At 40.2% G+C, this 18770-nt stretch overlaps 1 protein-coding gene across 1 annotated transcript in view; it reads right to left on the bottom strand.

Annotated features, from left to right (window-relative positions):
* Nucleotides 1–3450: 3450 nt before the first annotated feature.
* EPS15 (epidermal growth factor receptor pathway substrate 15) overlaps nt 3451–18770 on the bottom strand; it is a 52373-nt gene continuing 37053 nt past the window's right edge. Inside the window, exons 10-13 of the mRNA XM_006147245.3 lie at nt 14238–14314; nt 10341–10503; nt 7315–7502; nt 3451–4178 (exon numbers count right to left, since the gene is read on the bottom strand). Coding sequence (XP_006147307.1) covers nt 4032–4178; nt 7315–7502; nt 10341–10503; nt 14238–14314 — 575 coding nt within the window. The 3' untranslated portion in view covers nt 3451–4031. The remainder of the gene's footprint in view (nt 4179–7314; nt 7503–10340; nt 10504–14237; nt 14315–18770) is intronic.

The raw sequence follows: 18770 nt of genomic DNA, 5'->3' as shown, positions 1-18770 counted from the left end.
TAGGGGGGATGGCCACGCCTCAATCCCTTCTCCTCCATTCTCCTCTTGGGATTTTAGGCATGCACACACATGTGCCCAGAGTAAGTTTTTAGGTCATCACGTCCAGGACTTGAACCATGATCAACTATGTAAGAGTTCAGCAACATAACCATTACACCTTCTGCTGGTTCCTTTTTTCTTTTTTTTGGAGAGGTTTTTGCTATAGGGCATGTGCGCTCGCCAGGCGGAGACAGAGAGACAGAAAGCGAGAAATCATCCCCTGAGGGGGATGGCCTCGCCGCAATCCCTTCTCCTCCATTCTCCTCTCGGGATCTTGGGCATACACGCACACGTGCCCCACATGAGTTTTAAGCCACCGGGTCCGGGACTCGAACCGCAGTCGACTACGTGGGAGTCCAGTGACATAGCCATTACGCTAACTGCTGGCCCTCCTTTTTCTTTTTTTCTTTTTTCTTTTTTTTTGGAGAGGTTTTTGTTATAGGGCACATGTGCTCGCCAGACAGACAGAGATAGATATAGAGACAGAAAGCGAGAAATCACCCCCCAGGGGGTATGGCCACGCCACAATCCCTTCTCCTCCATTCTCCTCTTGGGATCTTGAGCACGCACGCACACGCGCCTGACATGAGTTTTAAGGCACTGGGTCCGGGACGCGAACTGCGGTCAACTATGTAGGAGTCCAGTGACAAAGCCATTACACTAACTACTGGTCCTCCCCTTTTTCTTTTTCTTTTTTCTAAAGATTTAATTTTATTATTATTCTTCAATTTGACCAAAGAGAGAGAGAGGAGAGTGAGAAAGCAAGTTGCCAGGTCCAGGACTCAAACCACAGTCAACCACGTGGGAGTCCAGTGTCCTAACCACCACACCACCTGCCTGCCCCCAACACAATGTCTTCTAAGAGTCTGCTGAAAATCCTTATTTAACAAATATATACAAAGCCAAGTATGTTTTAGGTACTGAAACGTATGCATTTATGTACATACATTTCCCATCTTTCACAAAAACAGGATATGATAAACTAAATATAATAGTTAACAGTTGTTGCGTATTTCTTCTATGTCAGGTACTGTAAACACTCCGCATATCTTAATCTTTATTGACTGTACACCTACCCCCTCCTTGGACACAGCAAGGACATAAGCAGAGAACCATGCGCAATTCCACTGCGAATTGGATATACGGATAGTATAGTTTATTATTACTTAAAAGTTTATTGTTCTCATAATTACAGGCTACAATTTAGAAGTTTGAAACGTCAGAGAGAATTCTATAGAGCCCAAGTAAACCTGAACCAGTATGAAGGTGATTAAAGCTTGTAAGTAATGCCACTTAGCTCTCGCAATACTTATTTGTTCTTTTCAAGCACAGGCATTGGAGCCAGAGTCAACAACATGAAATATCACAAACGACTCTAAGACATTCATCCTACACAGGCGAGCATGGAGATATAGATATATATTTATATAATATATACATACTTTAATATTATATTGGTCCACTGAGTATACATATTTTAACAAAAGATAAGAATCTATGTAATCCAGTTAAACATACATAAGATTAGGGTACACTTATTACATCAAAAGTTGGTGTTTATAAGTTACAGATATTTAGTATTTTCCAGAGTGTTTTTTAATTAAAAAAAATATTTTAAAAGCATTTCAAACATTTGTTCATTTTCCCAGTGCAAAAGAAGGTTGTTCAAGTCAACTTACCTTTTTCCTGAAGTGTAAGGGGAAGGGAAATAAAACCCAAAATATGCTACCTATCACAACTCCCATTACTACCTTCTCAGTCAACTTTTGTAGTAAATCCTTAGGTCATCAGGCATACTTATCAAAATTAAAGCCTTGGGATAATGATTCAGCCCTTGCTCCATATGGATGACTTTTATGTAAAATGTTTCTATTTACACAATAGAAAAAAGTCAGCAAGAAACTGGCTTAAGTTTGTTTTAAACTGCAGCAGTCCAATTGTGTGTAGAAAGAAAGAAAGCACCATTTCAAGATGAAATGAGTTGGATATTTTGAAATTTATTTATATGCTAGGCAGTAAGTTACTCTGATTAACACAAATCAATACTACCTTGACTTGGTGACTGCAGAGAATTTTAATTAGCTTTTAGGCGCATTTTTATCTTGGTATTCATATACCATTAAGTCAATGACTAATGTTAAAAAAAATAAGATTACTATACAGTTTACAGCCTACCTCACAGTCTATATAGAACTCAGTTTGTCTGTTAGGCCAGTTTTATAGGAGATGAACTTTTAACAAAGAGAGATTTTAAAATTTGGCAGATCTCTTCCAATTGAAAAAAAGAAAAATTGTTTTTGCTAGCTTGCCAATTTGGAGGTGAAAAGCACAGAGAAAGTAAGTAAACCAATTTAAACAACAAAGATGGACAGAAAGCAATTCAATAAAATACATGTCACTTTTTCTATTTGTATTCAGTGGAAGTTTTTACATTTCAAGTAACTGAGCCCTCATTAAAGAAAAGAAGAAGATATGAAAAACTGAAGTACCTTCCAGTTCTAGCTTGCTATAAAGTTTCTTCTGCAAAAGTACAAAAATAAACCTATAGTGAACTAAAGAGGACAGTGCCATACAAAGGCAGAATGGCTGCCATGTCAAGAATTTTGCTTGCCTTAGACAGATGGGTATATTTTAGGTGATAACTTTTCTCCACTGTTTATCACTTAAACATTTTCTTACAAATGTTATTTGTAAGAAACTGGTTTTATTGATTAGCAAATATATGGAGAGGTATCTAATCAAAATTTTAAATCTAGAGAGAGGTTTTAAAAATCTGTTTCACACATGAGGCTTTAACGTTTTTATTTAGGAAAAGATCAAGTCTGAAGCTCTAATGGTTCAACCTAAAGCATCCCTTTTTCCATAGCGGAGTCAACTTAAGCAAAATATTTTTCTTTGTCTCTAAAAAACAAACAGTATTTTTTACTACAAGGAAATACAAGAATGTACTTTTAACTACTCCATTTGCAAATCCTTAGATTCTAATATCCTGCTACAAATTGAGCCCTCTAAATTTCTGAAATGCACACGTGGAATTTATTTCAAGTAATAGTTTATGTTATATGTGGCATAAACGGATGGATGGATTCTGTGAACACGTGACTGTGTACACATTTCTGTCCACATATTCTGAAGTCCAGTATGGTTTAACCAAACTACGGGCCTAGTTCTAGCCATGGGACTTCCCTGTATATGCTAGGCGTATGTGCCCGTAGTCTAGTTAATCCAGGTATTTGAGACTGGACAGGATTCCTGCATGAAGACCCTCTTGGCGGTGCTTGTCTATCTCTCTACAAAGAGAAATTAAAAAAAAAAATTAGAGAAATTTTTGCTATAGGGCATGTGCACTCACTAGAGAAATAGAGAGACAGAAAGCAAGAAATCATGCCTCTCCCCGCCTCCAGGGTGGAGCATAGCGGAGTCAACTTAAGCAAAATATTTTTCTTTGTCTCTAAAAAACAAACAGTATTTTTTACTACAAGGAAATACAAGAATGTACTTTTAACTACTCCATTTGTACCAATCATAAAAGAAATAGAATATTCTTTCCCTTCCCCTCCCTCAACCTTCAAATCAGGGGAGAATACTGCAAACTTTAAGAACCCCACTGGCTATCATCAGAATAACTACAGTGCAAGGTAGCAGAGAGTGAAACTATTTCTCTATATTCCAGAAGGCAGAAGCTTGGGTGCTCTAGCTTTATGAGTAAAAGTAGCACAGGCAGGCAAAAGCTCACAGTAAATGCACACCAGAACTGGGCATAGGTGAAGTTGTCTGACTCGTTTACTGCTTTACCAGGAAAAAAAAAAGTCAAATCTGAAATAGAGTTTTAAAAAAGAAAAAAAGGATAAAAATCCTAAACTTCTGTCACATTTATAGGCATCTCAAACCTTTTGTATTCCCATGCTCATAGGTAGTTTTGATATACATTGTTAAGTAGCTTCAGTATTCAGGAAGAATATTGTAGTACTGACAAAAGACAAGAGAATTCTTCATGCTTCTGATATCTCAGATTTGCTGAGTGCAATGGCCAGTTCTAAGTCTTCTTGCTCTTGCTGATTCAGTCGGGCAAGCCTCTTCTCTTCTTCTCTCTCACTTTCCCTCTTGGCCCATTCAATCATGTCTTCTTCAGAGGGATACTGCCATTTAAAAGACCGAATGAATGAATGAATGAATAAAACACAAAGAAAAGAAGGAAAAATAGTTTCTACAAAAAGGCGCTTCTTGTTTCACCTGAAGGACTGTGGAGTCTTTTTATTTTTAACTTATTTTTTTTTTTCTTGAAAACATTTACTTTTAACCAGTTACTAAACTATGGTTAAATTTTAAAAATTAATTCAGTCTACAGATAGAAAATCTGTAAAACTAAACATTAAAACATCACTTAAAAAAGCAGTAGTGCTTCAAGTAGATTAGGAGACTTAAAAATAGGAAAGGTAGACTTTCTGATCTAACTTAAAACATTTACTACCTTCAATTGGGGTAAGCTTCTTCACATGATAATTAATCCTGCTGGAGATTTTCTATATTACTATAGATGTTAATGTACAAAAAACCCCACAAAACACAAAATATGCTCCTTTTGCTATACATATTATTAGAATATTGGGTACACTAAGCAAGACAGGAACCAAATCACTTTATAAGAGTATTTTGAAGGTTGGGAACCAGCAGTTAGCATAATGGCTATGTCGCTGGATTTCCATGTAGTCAACCGTGGTTCACGTCCCGGACCCAGTGGCTTAAAACTCATGCTGGGCGCATGTGCGTGCGTGCCCAAGATCCCGAGAAGAGAATGGAGGAGAAGGGATTGCGGCGTGACCATCCCCCCTGGGGGGTGATTTCTTGCTTTCTGTCTCTATGTCTCTGTCTGTCTGTCTGGCGAGTGCACGTGCCCTATAGCAAAAATCTCTTCCAAAAAAAAAAAAAGTATTTTGAAGGTTTAGCAGGCTTTGAGAACTTTTTTATTTAATCTAAATAAAATCTCAACACTTTTATTATTAGATTGAGGAAAGATTTTTAATCCACTAAAACTGGTAATTATTAGATTGAGGAAAGATTTTTAATCCACTGAAGATAGCAACTTTGGCAAATACTACATAAAACATTCTATTTAATTTCAAATCTTGTCACATAGAGGAATCCCATAAAAAGATGAAATGAAAGAAATTGTCAGGCTTTTTTAAAAAAAATGGCAGCTTTTTTCCTATTCTCTAGGGAATTAGTGGACTTTTGAAATTTATAATAATTTATACATCTTTTGTAATGTAAAAAGGAAGACATTTTTATTATGAGCTGCTTCATATTCTACTATATTGAGATTCTGGGATATGAAATAAGCAAAATGCCTCAGCTATGCTGAAGATTCATTCCAACCAGGTTTTGATTACTGAAACTATATTTAAGATATTTAATGCCATAATCTGCTGAAGAGTTATTTTTTCAGAGAATTATTTTATACTAAGAGAATTAAAATTTAAGAAAACCAATCTTCGTTTCTCTGCTTCGACAGCTCAAATTCCAGCTAACACAAGTTAAGTCAGTAGAAGTCTGTCACTCCATTTTTACACTATTCAAAACACTAATTCCTATTTTGCTTCTCACTCACTCAGGGGAAGCCAATGGAACTTACAGCACAGACTCAAACCAGGTAGCTCCCCTGCCTTAGCTGCATGCAGATTCTTGCCTACCTCTATTTTAACTATTGGGTCATTGGAAAAGTCATGCCACACATTATTGCATAGAAAAACACAGAAAAATACATCATGATTCTTCCAAAGACCCAACAGAAATAAAGCAATTGGTTGAGGACCCAATGCTACACTGAGGAGGGAAACAGTAGGCAAACAGTGGCGAGTGTCACCTGGCTACTACATCTCCTAATTTCAAACCACCTCAAAGGTATAAAGTGACAGAGGAAAACTCCCAGTAATGAAAGTCATTTTGCCTGAAAAAAAAAAAAATCTGGGAAAAAGCAATTCTGTTAGCTACTTTAAGAATTTAATATTTAAGGGACCAGCAGATAGTGTAATGGCTATGTTGCTGGACTCCCAAGTAGTCGACTGCGGTTTGAGGCCTGGATCTGGTGGCTTAAACTTACGCAGGGAGCATGTATATATGTGCTCAAGATCCCAAGAGGAGAATGGAGGAGAAGGGATTGCGGTGTGGCTCCCTTGGGGGGTGATTTCTCGCTTTCTGTCTCTCTGTCTCTGTGTCTTTCTGGTGAGTGCACGTGCCCTATAGCAAAAACCTCCCACCCCCCAAAAAAGAATTTTATTTAAAAATGAAATGATCCCAGGTCAGCAGATGGTGTTGTGGTTAAGGGCGCTGGACTACCACAGGACTGACCATGTTTTGAGGCCCAGACCTGGTGCCTTGCTTTCTCACTTTCTCTCTCTCTTGCTCTGTCCCTCTCTGGTCAAATTAAAATAAGTAAATAAATAAAATAAAGTTAAATAAAATTATTCTTTTAAAAAATAAATGAATAAAATGACCTGCTTTTTATCTGAATAATGACAGAATATATGACAGTATTTTACTCCCCTAGAGCTAGTGCCATCTCCATGGCGGGCTGCCCCGGCACTGTGATTTTTAGGTTCCGTCTATGTAGTATCATAGTACCCTTCCATTGTTTCCAATGATCTTCCTGTTTCAGTCAGCTCTGAGAGAATGCAGAAGACATCTGGGAGGCTAGTGAATTAGAACCCTCCAAATAAGTAAAGACTGTTTAGATCATGACAATGATTTATTTCATAAAAGTGATTTATATTTTTAAAAAGCAACTATATAAGTATAGTAAGTAGTTTTACTTTCTGTTCAAGGAATGCTCCAACCTTATCCTCACATATAATAGCTGCTGACTGACATCCAAAAATTACTAAAACTTTATACACAAACACACATACACGGTTACAAATACACAAGCTCATTACTGGCATTTCTCATCCAGTGGGGCAGACAGCAAGTGGCCATCACCCATAACCATCTGCAAAATAATAACTGTCAGGATTTTACATTTATTTATTTTACCAGACTAAGAGAAGGGTATAAAACATCGTACGTAAGAACTAGGACTACTGAGATCATTTGTGCAATGGAATGATTGTAGAACCATGAAAACAAAATCAACCAGAGGTTTTGCTTGGGGGAAGGATTGCTTTATTTTTAGTATGCTGGCAAATTTAGCAAATTTGGTAAAATCCCAAATAATCTTTGAAAACTCTTTAAACTATAATGGAAAGATTTTCCCCCAAACAGCCCATGCACAGTACTTACAGCACTGAAGTTAGCAAAATTGCTTGGGTCAGCCTCTTTATTGGCAGTGGTAGTAGTAGAAGAAGTGAATGGATCACAAAACATATCAGGATCTTTTTCTTTGGGGCTATCATTGCCTGGGAAAGGCTGAAATGGATCATTCAGTTTAAAGGGATCAGAAGAATCCAATTTGTTGATGGGTCTTTTCCCTGGATCAAAATCATTACAATTAACTCGACCAGTAAATATAGCAAACACAAGCACACAAGAACATGTACACAGGGAACATTAAAGAACCAAGGGTGGAGGATGGGTGAGTACCTAAAACACATTCTTAATATTATTTTAAATAGCCACACCAATAAGCTTCTCAAAATTTTCACATGCCTTTCAAATACATTCCAGTTATGTATAGCTAAATAAAAAGCATGTGTATGTCCAAAGATTAAACCTTCCCCTCCCTGCCCCAGAGTAGGATGTTCTCAAGAAGACAGGGAGGAAAGGACAGAGGAGAATGACTAGTGATAAAGAACAAGAGAAATGGCCTCTGTTGTTATAACTCAGTTCATCCTTCCAATAATCCTGTGAAGGCAGGCAAAATTAGAAGTACTGCCAGCACAGTAACGAGGCAGCTGAGGCTCAGACATAAAATTGTACACTTAACATCACAGAGCAGATCAGGGGACAGCCAGAATCAGAATCCAAAAAGTATCTGCACTCCTGGTCCAGTGCTCTTTTCAACAAAACACCTTTTCCCCTTCATCTTTCTACAATGTCATATACTTGCTATACTGAAGATTCCTAAGTCTAATTAAGGCATTGTTGTATAATATTACCTAGGATTTTTTTAAAAAGAATTATTTAAATTTATTTTATTTATTCATTCATTTATTTTAATTTGATCAGAGAGAGAGAGAGAGAGACATACAGAGAGAGAGAGATAGGGAAAGTGAGAAAGCAAGCTATCAGGTCCAGGACTTGAACCATGGTCAGCCATGTGGGAGTGTCCAGCACCTTAACCACCATGCCATCTGCTGGTCCCCAATATTACTTAGGATTTTAAAAATATGGGCCAGCAGGTGGTGTGGTGGTTAACACACTGGATCCCACATGGCCAACTCTGTGGTTCAAGTCCTAGACCAGGCAGCCTGAAAAACACACTGGGTATGTGTGTTTGCCCAAAATCCCAAGATGTGAATGGAGGAAAAGGAATTGTGATGTGACCGTCATCCTGGTGGAACGGAGGTGTGATTTTCCACTTTCCCTTTCTCTGTCTGTTTCTCTCCAGTGAGCACATGCACCCTATGGCAAAAAGTCTAAAACAAAACAAAACAAAAAGAACCTTCACTGTTATCACATTAAGTGTAAAAACTTAAATGAGCAAATGAACTATATTTTTCTATTCTTTATTCTAAAGAACTTAATACTACCAATATATATCATAGGTTCCTTTTCCTTAAAAGACAGAAATCAATACATTTATCTGATTTCTCAACAGAAATTATGTATAAGCAATTATATATGCAATATTTTAAGTCAAAGAATTAAAAATAATTTACCCCAAAAACTACCATGGGGGGAACCAGCAGTTAGCGTAATGGCTATGTCGCCGGACTCCCAAGTAGTCGACCGCGGTTCGTGTCCCGGACCCGGTGGCTTAAAACTCACGCCAGGTGCGTGTGCGTGCGTGCCCAAGATCCCGAGAGGCGAATGGAGAAGGGATTGTGGCGTGACCATCCCCCCTGGGGGGTGATTTCTCGCTTTCTGTCTCTATGTCTCTCTCTGTCTGTCTGGCGAGCGCACGCACCCTACAGTGAAAAGCCCTCAAAAAAACAAAAAAAAAACACAAAAAAAAAAACACAAAAAAACTACCATGGGGAAATTATAAAAAGGCAAGAATTATCTATAACTATTGGGGCTTAAAATTTCCCAAGGAATGGCATATGATTAAAAAAAACATACCATGTATGTCTTCTCACGTAACAACTGAGCAGCACTACAGCTACTCAGGGGACTGCCTTTTTAGCCATTTTCATAAACCTTATCTTCATTAAAAACAAAACACATTTTTCCTTCGTATAGTGCTGAATGCACACATACACACACACCAAAAAAATAACAAAAAATATAAAGTTATTAGGAATTTGTTCCTGGACCCACCCCCTAGGGAAAAAAAGTCACTATTTTAAAACAAAGGAGTCTTGGGACCAGCAGCTGGTGTAAAGGCTATGTCGCTGGACTCCCATGTAGTTGACCGTGGTTCGAGTCCCAGACCAGGTGTCTTAAACTCACACCAGGTGTGTGTGCGTGCATGCCCAAGATCCCGAGAGGAGAATGGAGGAGAAGGAACTGCGGCATGGCCATTGCCCCTGGGGAGTGATTTCTTGCTCTCTCTTTCTGTCTTTTTGGCAAGCACATGCGCCCTATAGCAAAAACCTCTCAAAAACAAAACAAAACAAAACAAAAACACAAAGGAGTCTTAAGTGAGGCAAAAATCATATGTTCTTTCAAGAAAAATAATACCTTAATTTAAACCAGTATATTACTGAATTCTAGAAAGACTATGTATTCTCATTACACAGGATTTAAGGATGACTACATTTTGGAGGAAAAGAGAGCTTCTCTTTTAGATCAGACGAGATCGAGCACGTTCAGGGTGGTATGGCCGTAGACGCTTCTCTTTTAGAAATTAATTAAAACACCAAGATGCAGGAAAATGCTGTTTAAATGATAACCTATGAGTTTCGAGAACGCAAGAGAGTTCATCTATACTTTCCTTTTCCCATTTACTGATGAATGGGATTTGAAAAGCAGCTCTGGCTAGAATGGCAGCTCCTGACAGTTATACGCATTGGCCTTTCAGGCACACGTCTGAGTCTGCACTGGGTCAGAACAAGTGACAGCAGCAGGCTTCTGCCATGTGTCTGATCTGTTATGTTTACGGCCCTTTAGTAATACATAAGACCACTGAAAGTCAAGCCTATGCAACATTTTTCAGGAAAAGCAAAAGCATCTAGTTCATTTAGGAAAAGTACCAACTCTCATACCAGGTGGTGGCGGGCAGGGTCTTGTTGGAGTTCCGATCTTTGGTGGCAGTGCTGGGGGTACATCTTCACTTTTGACTGATGTTTCCTCAAATACGTTTTTTGTAATGACCACATTGCTGACAGAACTCGATGAGGCTGAACTGAAAGGATCTTCATTGTTGACCTTTGTTAAAAAGAAAATGTTTATGCGTGGTTTCAAATACATACATTTATACTAAGCAAACTGTGCACGGTCATGCAGCATTTAGAATTATTTAAGTATTGGGGCCAGCAGGTGGCATGGTGGTTAGGGCGGCTGGACTCCCACATAGCTTATTACAGTTTGAGTCCCAGACCTGGCAGCTTGCTTTCTCACTTTCCTTCTCTCTCTGGTCTACTTCAAAAAATAAAACATAAAAAATAATGACAATGGGGACCAGCAGTCAGCGTAATAGCTATGTCACCAGATTCCCATGTACTCAACCATGGTTCAAGTCCCGGATCTGGTGGCTTAAAACTCACGCCGGGTACGTGTGCGTGCGTGCCCAAGATCCCGAGAGGAGAATGGAGGAGAAGGGATTGTGGTGTGGCCATGCCCCCTGGGGGGTGGTTTCTTGCTTTCTGTCCTTGCTTTCTGTCTCTCTGTCTCTGTCTGTCTGTCTGGTGAGTGCGTGTGCCCTATAGCAAACACCTCTCCAAAAAAAAAAGATTATGAATAAAATTAAATAAAAAATAATTATATTAAAAGAAGCAATCTTTTTTTAAAAAAAAAAAAGAAGAAGAACATTCCTTTTAAAAGTGATTTAACTTTGGGTCCAGCAGGTGGTTTGGTGGTTGAGGTGCTGGACTAGGAGAAGCAAAAAAGAATTACTATTTAAGTATTATGCAGCTTTATTTATTTCAATTCTGAAAGTAGGGACATTTTAACCTTTGTATTCAAGGCCAAATGGGATAAATTTAAAAAAAAATAACTGTTTTCTCTGAGTGGTGATTTTATTATCACTACTTATTAAGAGCAACAGATCAAACCAAAAAAGTTAACTCTGGATTAAATTTGTGAAGCTTTGGGAAATATTCAATACAAATCTACCTGAGGCCAATTTTGTTCTATTTTTATAGTTTATTTCTTGAAAGAGACAACAAAGGAAAAAGGAGAGAGAAAAGTGGGAGGGAGGGAAGAGAGAGAGACAGAGACAGAGAGAGAGAGAGCGACCGACCCCCTCATCAGCTTCTTAGCCCTCTCCCTTAGCCCTCCAGCTAACTGGGATCTTGAGTGCACTCCTGGTGTTAAGTCCAGTTGGAATCGAAACCTAGAGTCAGCTGTGTGGCTTGCAGCCCTGCGGTTCAGTATGCCATGGTGAAGCCCATTTTAATGGGCCTTTATGCCTTTTCTCAAACGAATATCTGATCCAAATGATAAACACCAAAAACTGTCTATACTTTCCAATAAAAAAAAATCTAATGCTAATGCAAACAAAACAGCACCTTGAAGAACTATAAAGACAACTTGAAAGTAATTTATTTAAGCACACTGATTTCAGAGTCTTTTTTTAAAAAAAAAATATCTATTAGGTTGTCAGGAAAGTCATGATGCCTTTTTTTTTTTTTTTTTTCTTTTTGTGATAGGGTGCATGTGCTCACCAGACAGACAGACAGAAACAGAGACAGAAAGTGAGAAATCACCCCCCAGGAGGGATGGCCATGCCACAATCCCTTCTCTTCCATTCTCCTCTCAGGATCTTGGGTACGGATGCACATGGGACCAGCGTGAGTTTAAGCACCGGGTCCGGGACTCGAACCATGGTTGACTACATGGGAGTCCAGTGACATAGCCATTACACTAATTGTTGGTCCCAATGATGCATTTTTGTATAGAAAAATACATCATGGCTTTCCCAACGACGTAATATTTGTTTATTTCTTTATCTGTTTCGATTTTCTTTCTTTTTTTGCTTAAGAATTACTTTATGTAACTTTATTTATTTTAAATTTGACCAGAGAGGGACAGAGTGAGAGTGAGAGTGAGAGTGAAGAGAGAGAGAGAGAGAGAGAGAGAAAGAAAGAAAGAAAGAAAGAGAGAGAGAGAGAGAGAGCGAGAGAGCGACCCGTCAGGACCGGAACACGAACCACGATTGGCCATGTGGAAGTCCAGCGCCCTTAACCACCACGCCACCTGCTGGCCCCAATTTGTTTTGATTTTCAAGTCACTGGGTTAGACTTGAAACCAGTCGGCCATGTGGGAATCTTGCAACTCAACCACACCACCTGCTGGCCCCCACGGAGCAAGTCTTAACACGTGTCTGAAGAACTTCCCTTCGAATACATGGAATAATGAAAGATTCGGGTTTTTTAACTATAAGTTTTTCTTTTTATTCCTGGCAGCACATATGTGCACACATGAGAGAGGGAGGGGGGAGATAAGCACCCTCCACAGGGTCTGGTTATGCTGCAAACCCATTCCTACACTTGCCCAGTGTATTTCAGGCTGACCACGCTAGGCTTGCATTGTGGGATCCAACTTCTACAGAGCAGTGCGTTACCACTATGCCAAAGAGCTAGCCTGAAAGATTCACTCTTGTATAATAAATCATACTTTATCATTTTAAACCTATTTAGGTCAGTAGTTTTTTTTTTTTTTTTTTACAAAAAAAGTATTTATTTATTTAGTTAGTTAGTTTCCACACGAGTTTTGACAGAGAAAGAGAGCGAGAGGGGAGTGAGAAAGCAAGCCACCAGGTCCAGGACTTGAACCATGGTCGGTCATGTGGGAATGCCAGCACCTTAACTACCACTCCACCTGCTGGCCTCCTAGGTCAGTATTTTTCAACACTGAAACTGTTAACATTTTGGATATAATTTTTTAACATTTATTTCATTTTATTTATCATTATTATTTTAATTTTGGCCTGAATATAATTTTTAAATTATTTATCATTATTATTATTATTTTTTTTTTATTTGACCAGAGAGAGAGAAAGTGAGAAAGCAAGCCGCCAGGTCTAGGACTCAAACCACAGTCAGCCATGTGGGAGTCCAGCATGTAAACCACCACACCACCTGCTGGTCCTAGGCTGGACATCATTCTGCATTGTAGGGGTTTCCATAGGGCACAGTAAGATGTTTAAGTGGGAGGTAGTATCCCCCACCCAGCTATAAAAACCACAATATATTTAGATAAATGTTCGTTGTGGGAGGCTGGGGAGCAAAATGACCTGCAGATGAGAATGAATGATACAGATATTTTACATACACTCTAACCCTCTCCAGGTCTGAATCAGTACTACGGCTACAAGAGAAAATAGGTGGTAAACATTTAGTGGTGGATTTTTATATTATCTTTTTTAAAAAAAGAATTATTTATTATTCATTTATTTTAATTTGACCAGAGAGAGATAGTGAGAAAGTGAGAAAGCAAGCCACCAGGTTCAGGACCCGAACCTGGATCAGCCATGTGGGAGTGTCCAGCGCCTTAACCACCATGCCACCTGTTGGTCCTTGTATGAATTATCTCAATACTAATCCTAACAACCTCAGAATGTAAAACCAAGTAACAAATATAGAAAGGATGAAATTAATGCCCAGATTTTATAACTAATGATGCAGACAATTAACAGGGGGAAAATGTACTGCAATTAAGAGGAAAATGTTTTATAAGATAGAAGACTCTAAATGTAAAGCTGCTGAGCAAATCTGTCAGTAGAAAACTATAATTAGCAAACCACCATCATTTTCTATTTATGTATAGAAATATGTTTACTTTAACTACTTTTACCTTCCTTTCCTATCTGAAGTCAACATTTGCTACGAGTTACTGAAATCAAATTGCATATCTGTGAGGGGGTTACAAAACTAAAACCCTGAATCCATCCTCTGGTGAAAACACTGTATTTCCCCTTCCCATTAATCACTGCAGATTACCTTTGATAATGTGCTGAAGTCAGCAAATCCCTCTCCAAAGGATTCATTTCCAAAAACAGAAGCAAAGGGGTCTGTAGCTAAAATAAAGAAAGAAAATCAATGAAATAGGACAGCAAGACATTAAATTTCATGACCTCTGTTGGCTGGTAAGTCATACAGATGAAAAGTATCTAATCCCAAATATTAACTCCTGAATTTGTGACTGGTGTCTATAAAGACAGGATTTACACTGATAACCCCACAAGATGTATTCCTTTTTGTATAAATCAACCGATGAATGATTCAAGATCAATACACATAAATTGACTCTAGCTAAAATGTTTAAGGCTTTGGAACATATGCCAAATAATACAGCTCCTATGAACTTAAAGTTTTTTCTCTTTCTTTTATTTTTAAGATTTTTTTTCCAGAGGGTAGGGACATGTGCTTGCTAGACAGAGAGAGAAAGAAGGAAAGTGAGAAACCACCCCCCTGGGGGATGGTTATGCTGCAATTCCTCTTCCTTCATTTCTCCCACCTTTTGGGATTTGGGGCATGCTTGCACATATGCTTGTTGCATTTCTCAAGCTACCGGATCTGGGACTTGACCTGCCTGTAGGCCATGCGGGATCCAGCTGCCTTAACCACCATGCCACAAGCAATCCTAAATTGAAATTATTTCTAATAAAGACATCAAATAAAAAAGTTAGATACCATTAATCCTACATTTCACATTCATCTTTCAAGGCCCATTTCAAATACTTTATCAGAGCCAGCAGGTGGCATAGTGGTTAAGGTGCTGGATTCGCACATAGCTGCTGACTGCAGTTTAAGTCCCAGACCTGGCAGCCTGAAATTCACACTAGGCGGTATGCATGTGTGCCCAAGAGGAGAATGGAAGAGAGGGGACTGCCTCGTGGTCATCTCCCTGGGGAGTGATTTCTTGCTTTCTGTGTGTCTCTGTCTCTCTGGCAAGCGCACGGGCCCTATAGCAAAAATCTCTTAAAACAAACAGAAATGCTATTTAAACCACAAAGCTTCTACACTGGTTACCTAAGACTTATAATCTCCTTTGTTAGATGTAAGGTCCTTGAAAACAGGGAACAAGGACTATCCAATGAATAATCATCAAACAATCAATAATCAAATCTTTATTGATCATATACCAAGTCCAAGAAAATAAGGTACAGTTTTATCTCAGAAAATCTCAGTCTAGTAAGAAACATGCGAACAAATGATAATACAGCATTCTCACATGGGCTATTAGGGAAGCATGAAAAAAACCTGTAGTGGAATTCATTAACTAGGAGAATGAGGAAAAGAATGAGCAAAGAAGCTATTACATTTGATCTTTCACATTGTTTTAATTCATTAATCAATTATGTATTTATTTAGCTATTGGGTATGTGAGCTCACCAGAGACAGAGACAGAGAGAAGGAGAGGGAAAAAGCACACCTCAATGGAGTATGGTTACTCTGCAATCCTTTCTTCTCTATTTCTCCATCCTTTCAGAATTTCTGGCATGCATGGATATTCGCTCAGCGTGCTTTTAAAGCCACAGGAGCTGAGATCTGAACTGTAGTCAGATGTGGGATCAGGATTCTTAACTGGTAGATCACAGGGCTGGCCTAGGATCTGGCTTTCTCTGCACAGCAATTAGCCACTGGGTATGGACCAGCCCCACTTGAGCTCTGAATAAGAACTTGTAAGCATTACTCAGCTAAAACTCCACAGGCATAAGTTCTCTCTTCCATCATGACGCACTTGCCAAATGGACTAATGTTTTCAGCTGGAATGAACTGATCTACTCCCAGATATGCTTCACCTATTCAGTCACAGGGGCCACCAGTAACACCCAAGAATGTTTCCATAAATTGTTGCCTGATATAGGAAGGAAGGAAGATGTGGAGAAGTCCAGAGTTACAGGAAATCCTCCAACTTCAGCTTTTTTTTTTTTTTTGGAGAGGTTTTTGCCATAGGGCGCGTGCACTCGCCAGACAGACAGAGAGAGACAGAGAGACAGAAAGCGAGAAATCAGCCCCCCAGGGAGGATGGCCATGCTGCAATCCCTCCTCCTCCATTCTCCTCTGCGGATCTTGGGCACGCACGCACATGCGCCTGGCTTGAGTTTAAGCTGCCGGGTCCGGGACTCGAACCACGATCTACTACATGGGAGTCCAGCGACACAGGCATTACGCTAACTGCTGGTCCCCAACTTCAGCTTTTTTTTTTTTTTTGGAGAGGTTTTTGCCATAGGGCGCGTGCACTCGCCAGACAGACAGAGAGAGACAGAGAGACAGAAAGCGAGAAATCAGCCCCCCAGGGAGGATGGCCATGCTGCAATCCCTCCTCCTCCATTCTCCTCTGCGGATCTTGGGCACGCACGCACATGCGCCTGGCTTGAGTTTAAGCTGCCGGGTCCGGGACTCGAACCACGATCTACTACATGGGAGTCCAGCGACACAGGCATTACGCTAACTGCTGGTCCCCAACTTCAGCTTTTTTTTTTTTTTTGGAGAGGTTTTTGCCATAGGGCGCGTGCACTCGCCAGACAGACAGAGAGAGACAGAGAGACAGAAAGCGAGAAATCAGCCCCCCAGGGAGGATGGCCATGCTGCAATCCCTCCTCCTCCATTCTCCTCTGCGGATCTTGGGCACGCACGCACATGCGCCTGGCTTGAGTTTAAGCTGCCGGGTCCGGGACTCGAACCACGATCTACTACATGGGAGTCCAGCGACACAGTCATTACGCTAACTGCTGGTCCCCAACTTCAGCTTTTTCATCAGTACATATCTGCTAAATCCCACAGGTTGGGACTCCTCAGTTTCCTGTTATTCTCGATGTGTAGCAGCTGAAATAGAGCCTGACTGGTATAGAAGCTCTCCTGACTGGCAGAGGGGTGACAGGGGGAGAGTTGGGCTCCTTTCACTAGAGTGACTAAAAAACCTGCTTCCTGCCTTTCCCCTTCCTTGCCCCACAGCATTTACAGGAAGTCACAGCATGTGCAGCAACTGCCCGGTGAGGTCAGATTTGACTGAAACACTGTGAAGTGTATACTGAGAAATTAACTTTAAAAAATCGTATTTCTATACGAGAAAGCCTCCGGCTTACTGAAAAGTTTTTCTGCAGTTTCCTCATAACTGGGCCCTTTAGCACTGGTCCAAACACTGGGGAAACATATCTTAGATGAATGGCAATGCCCTTTTGCCCAAACAGGAGAATTAAGAATGTTCTCAGCTATTGATCATGGATGATAGGAAGCAGAGGCCCATTCCCAAGTGGAAGGACTTGCTTCATGTGATCTTGTTCAGATCATGTGTGAGACAGCTGCTTGGGAGGAAGATCCCCAAAATACCCGGAGAGGAACCCTGCAGGGGACATTCTTCCTCTTTATGCACACAGGAACAATGAGTCAGCTGACTGGACTTTACTTATTTTTAAGTATCCTCCTTTTGGGGTGAGGGAGAAAGAGAGAAAGAGACAGGCACCCCAAAAGGCTCTCCTTGCTGCAACCCGCTCCCAGCCTTAGCTAGCCTATATCACTATGTACACGTGCATACACTCTCCATGCTCAGGGAGGTCCCAAGATGCAAACCCTGGGTCTTATGTGGGTCCAGTTGCCTTACCACTGTGCTTTAAGTGTAAATATGACCTTATTTATTTTTTTTGAGAGGTTTTTGCTATAGGGCGCGTGCGCTCGCCAGACAGACAGAGAGAGAGACATTAGAGACAGAAAGCGAGAAATCACCCCCCAGGGGGGATGGTCACACCACAATCCCTACTCCTCCATTCTCCTCTCGGGATCTTGGGCATGCATGCACACGCGCCAGACGTGAGTTTTAAGCCACCGGGACCGGGATGCGAACCGCAGTCGACTACGTGGCAGTCCAGCGACATAGCCATTACACTAACTGCTGGTCCCAACTATGACCTTATTAACCCCCTCACCCCAAGAATAAGGGTAAAAAACACTTTGGAAAAATACATAAAACATTGTTTTAAAAATTATCCTTTTTTTTCCCCCGGTAGCGCTTGTGGGTCTGCAGGTCTGTGTCGAGCCATGGCCACAGGTCTCAGTTCCACAGGATGGGATTTGTTTCAGTTGCCAAGAATAAGGCCTGCTTTGAGAGATATCAACTGAAAATTTAGAAGATGATGAGAGTAAAACTGATTACTTACTATGCTTGGAAATACTTGGTGATCTAGGATAAAAATAAGTACAACACACCCAAATACAGGATGATAGTTCGTGTAACTAACAGAGATATCGTTTGTCAGACTGCTTATGCCCATATGGAAGGGGATACAATAGTCTGCACAGCTTATGCACACGAACTACGAAACACAGTGTGAAGGCTGGCCTGACAAATGATGCTGCAGCATACTGAACTGGCCAGATGCTGGCCCACAAGCTTCTCAATAGGTTTGGCATGGCTGGTGTCTATGAAGGCCAAAGGAAGTGATGGGAGGTAAGTACAATGTAGAAAGCATTGATGGCTGGGACCAGCAGATGGCATAATGGTTACGTTGCTGGACGCCCAGTAATTGACAG

Source organism: Tupaia chinensis, unplaced genomic scaffold (assembly GCF_000334495.1).
Source record: "Tupaia chinensis unplaced genomic scaffold, TupChi_1.0 Scaffold000207_1, whole genome shotgun sequence".
NCBI classification, from domain to species: domain Eukaryota; kingdom Metazoa; phylum Chordata; class Mammalia; order Scandentia; family Tupaiidae; genus Tupaia; species Tupaia belangeri.
The sequence above is the reverse complement of the archived record's forward strand: the minus strand, read 5'-3'. Positions and strand labels throughout refer to the sequence as shown.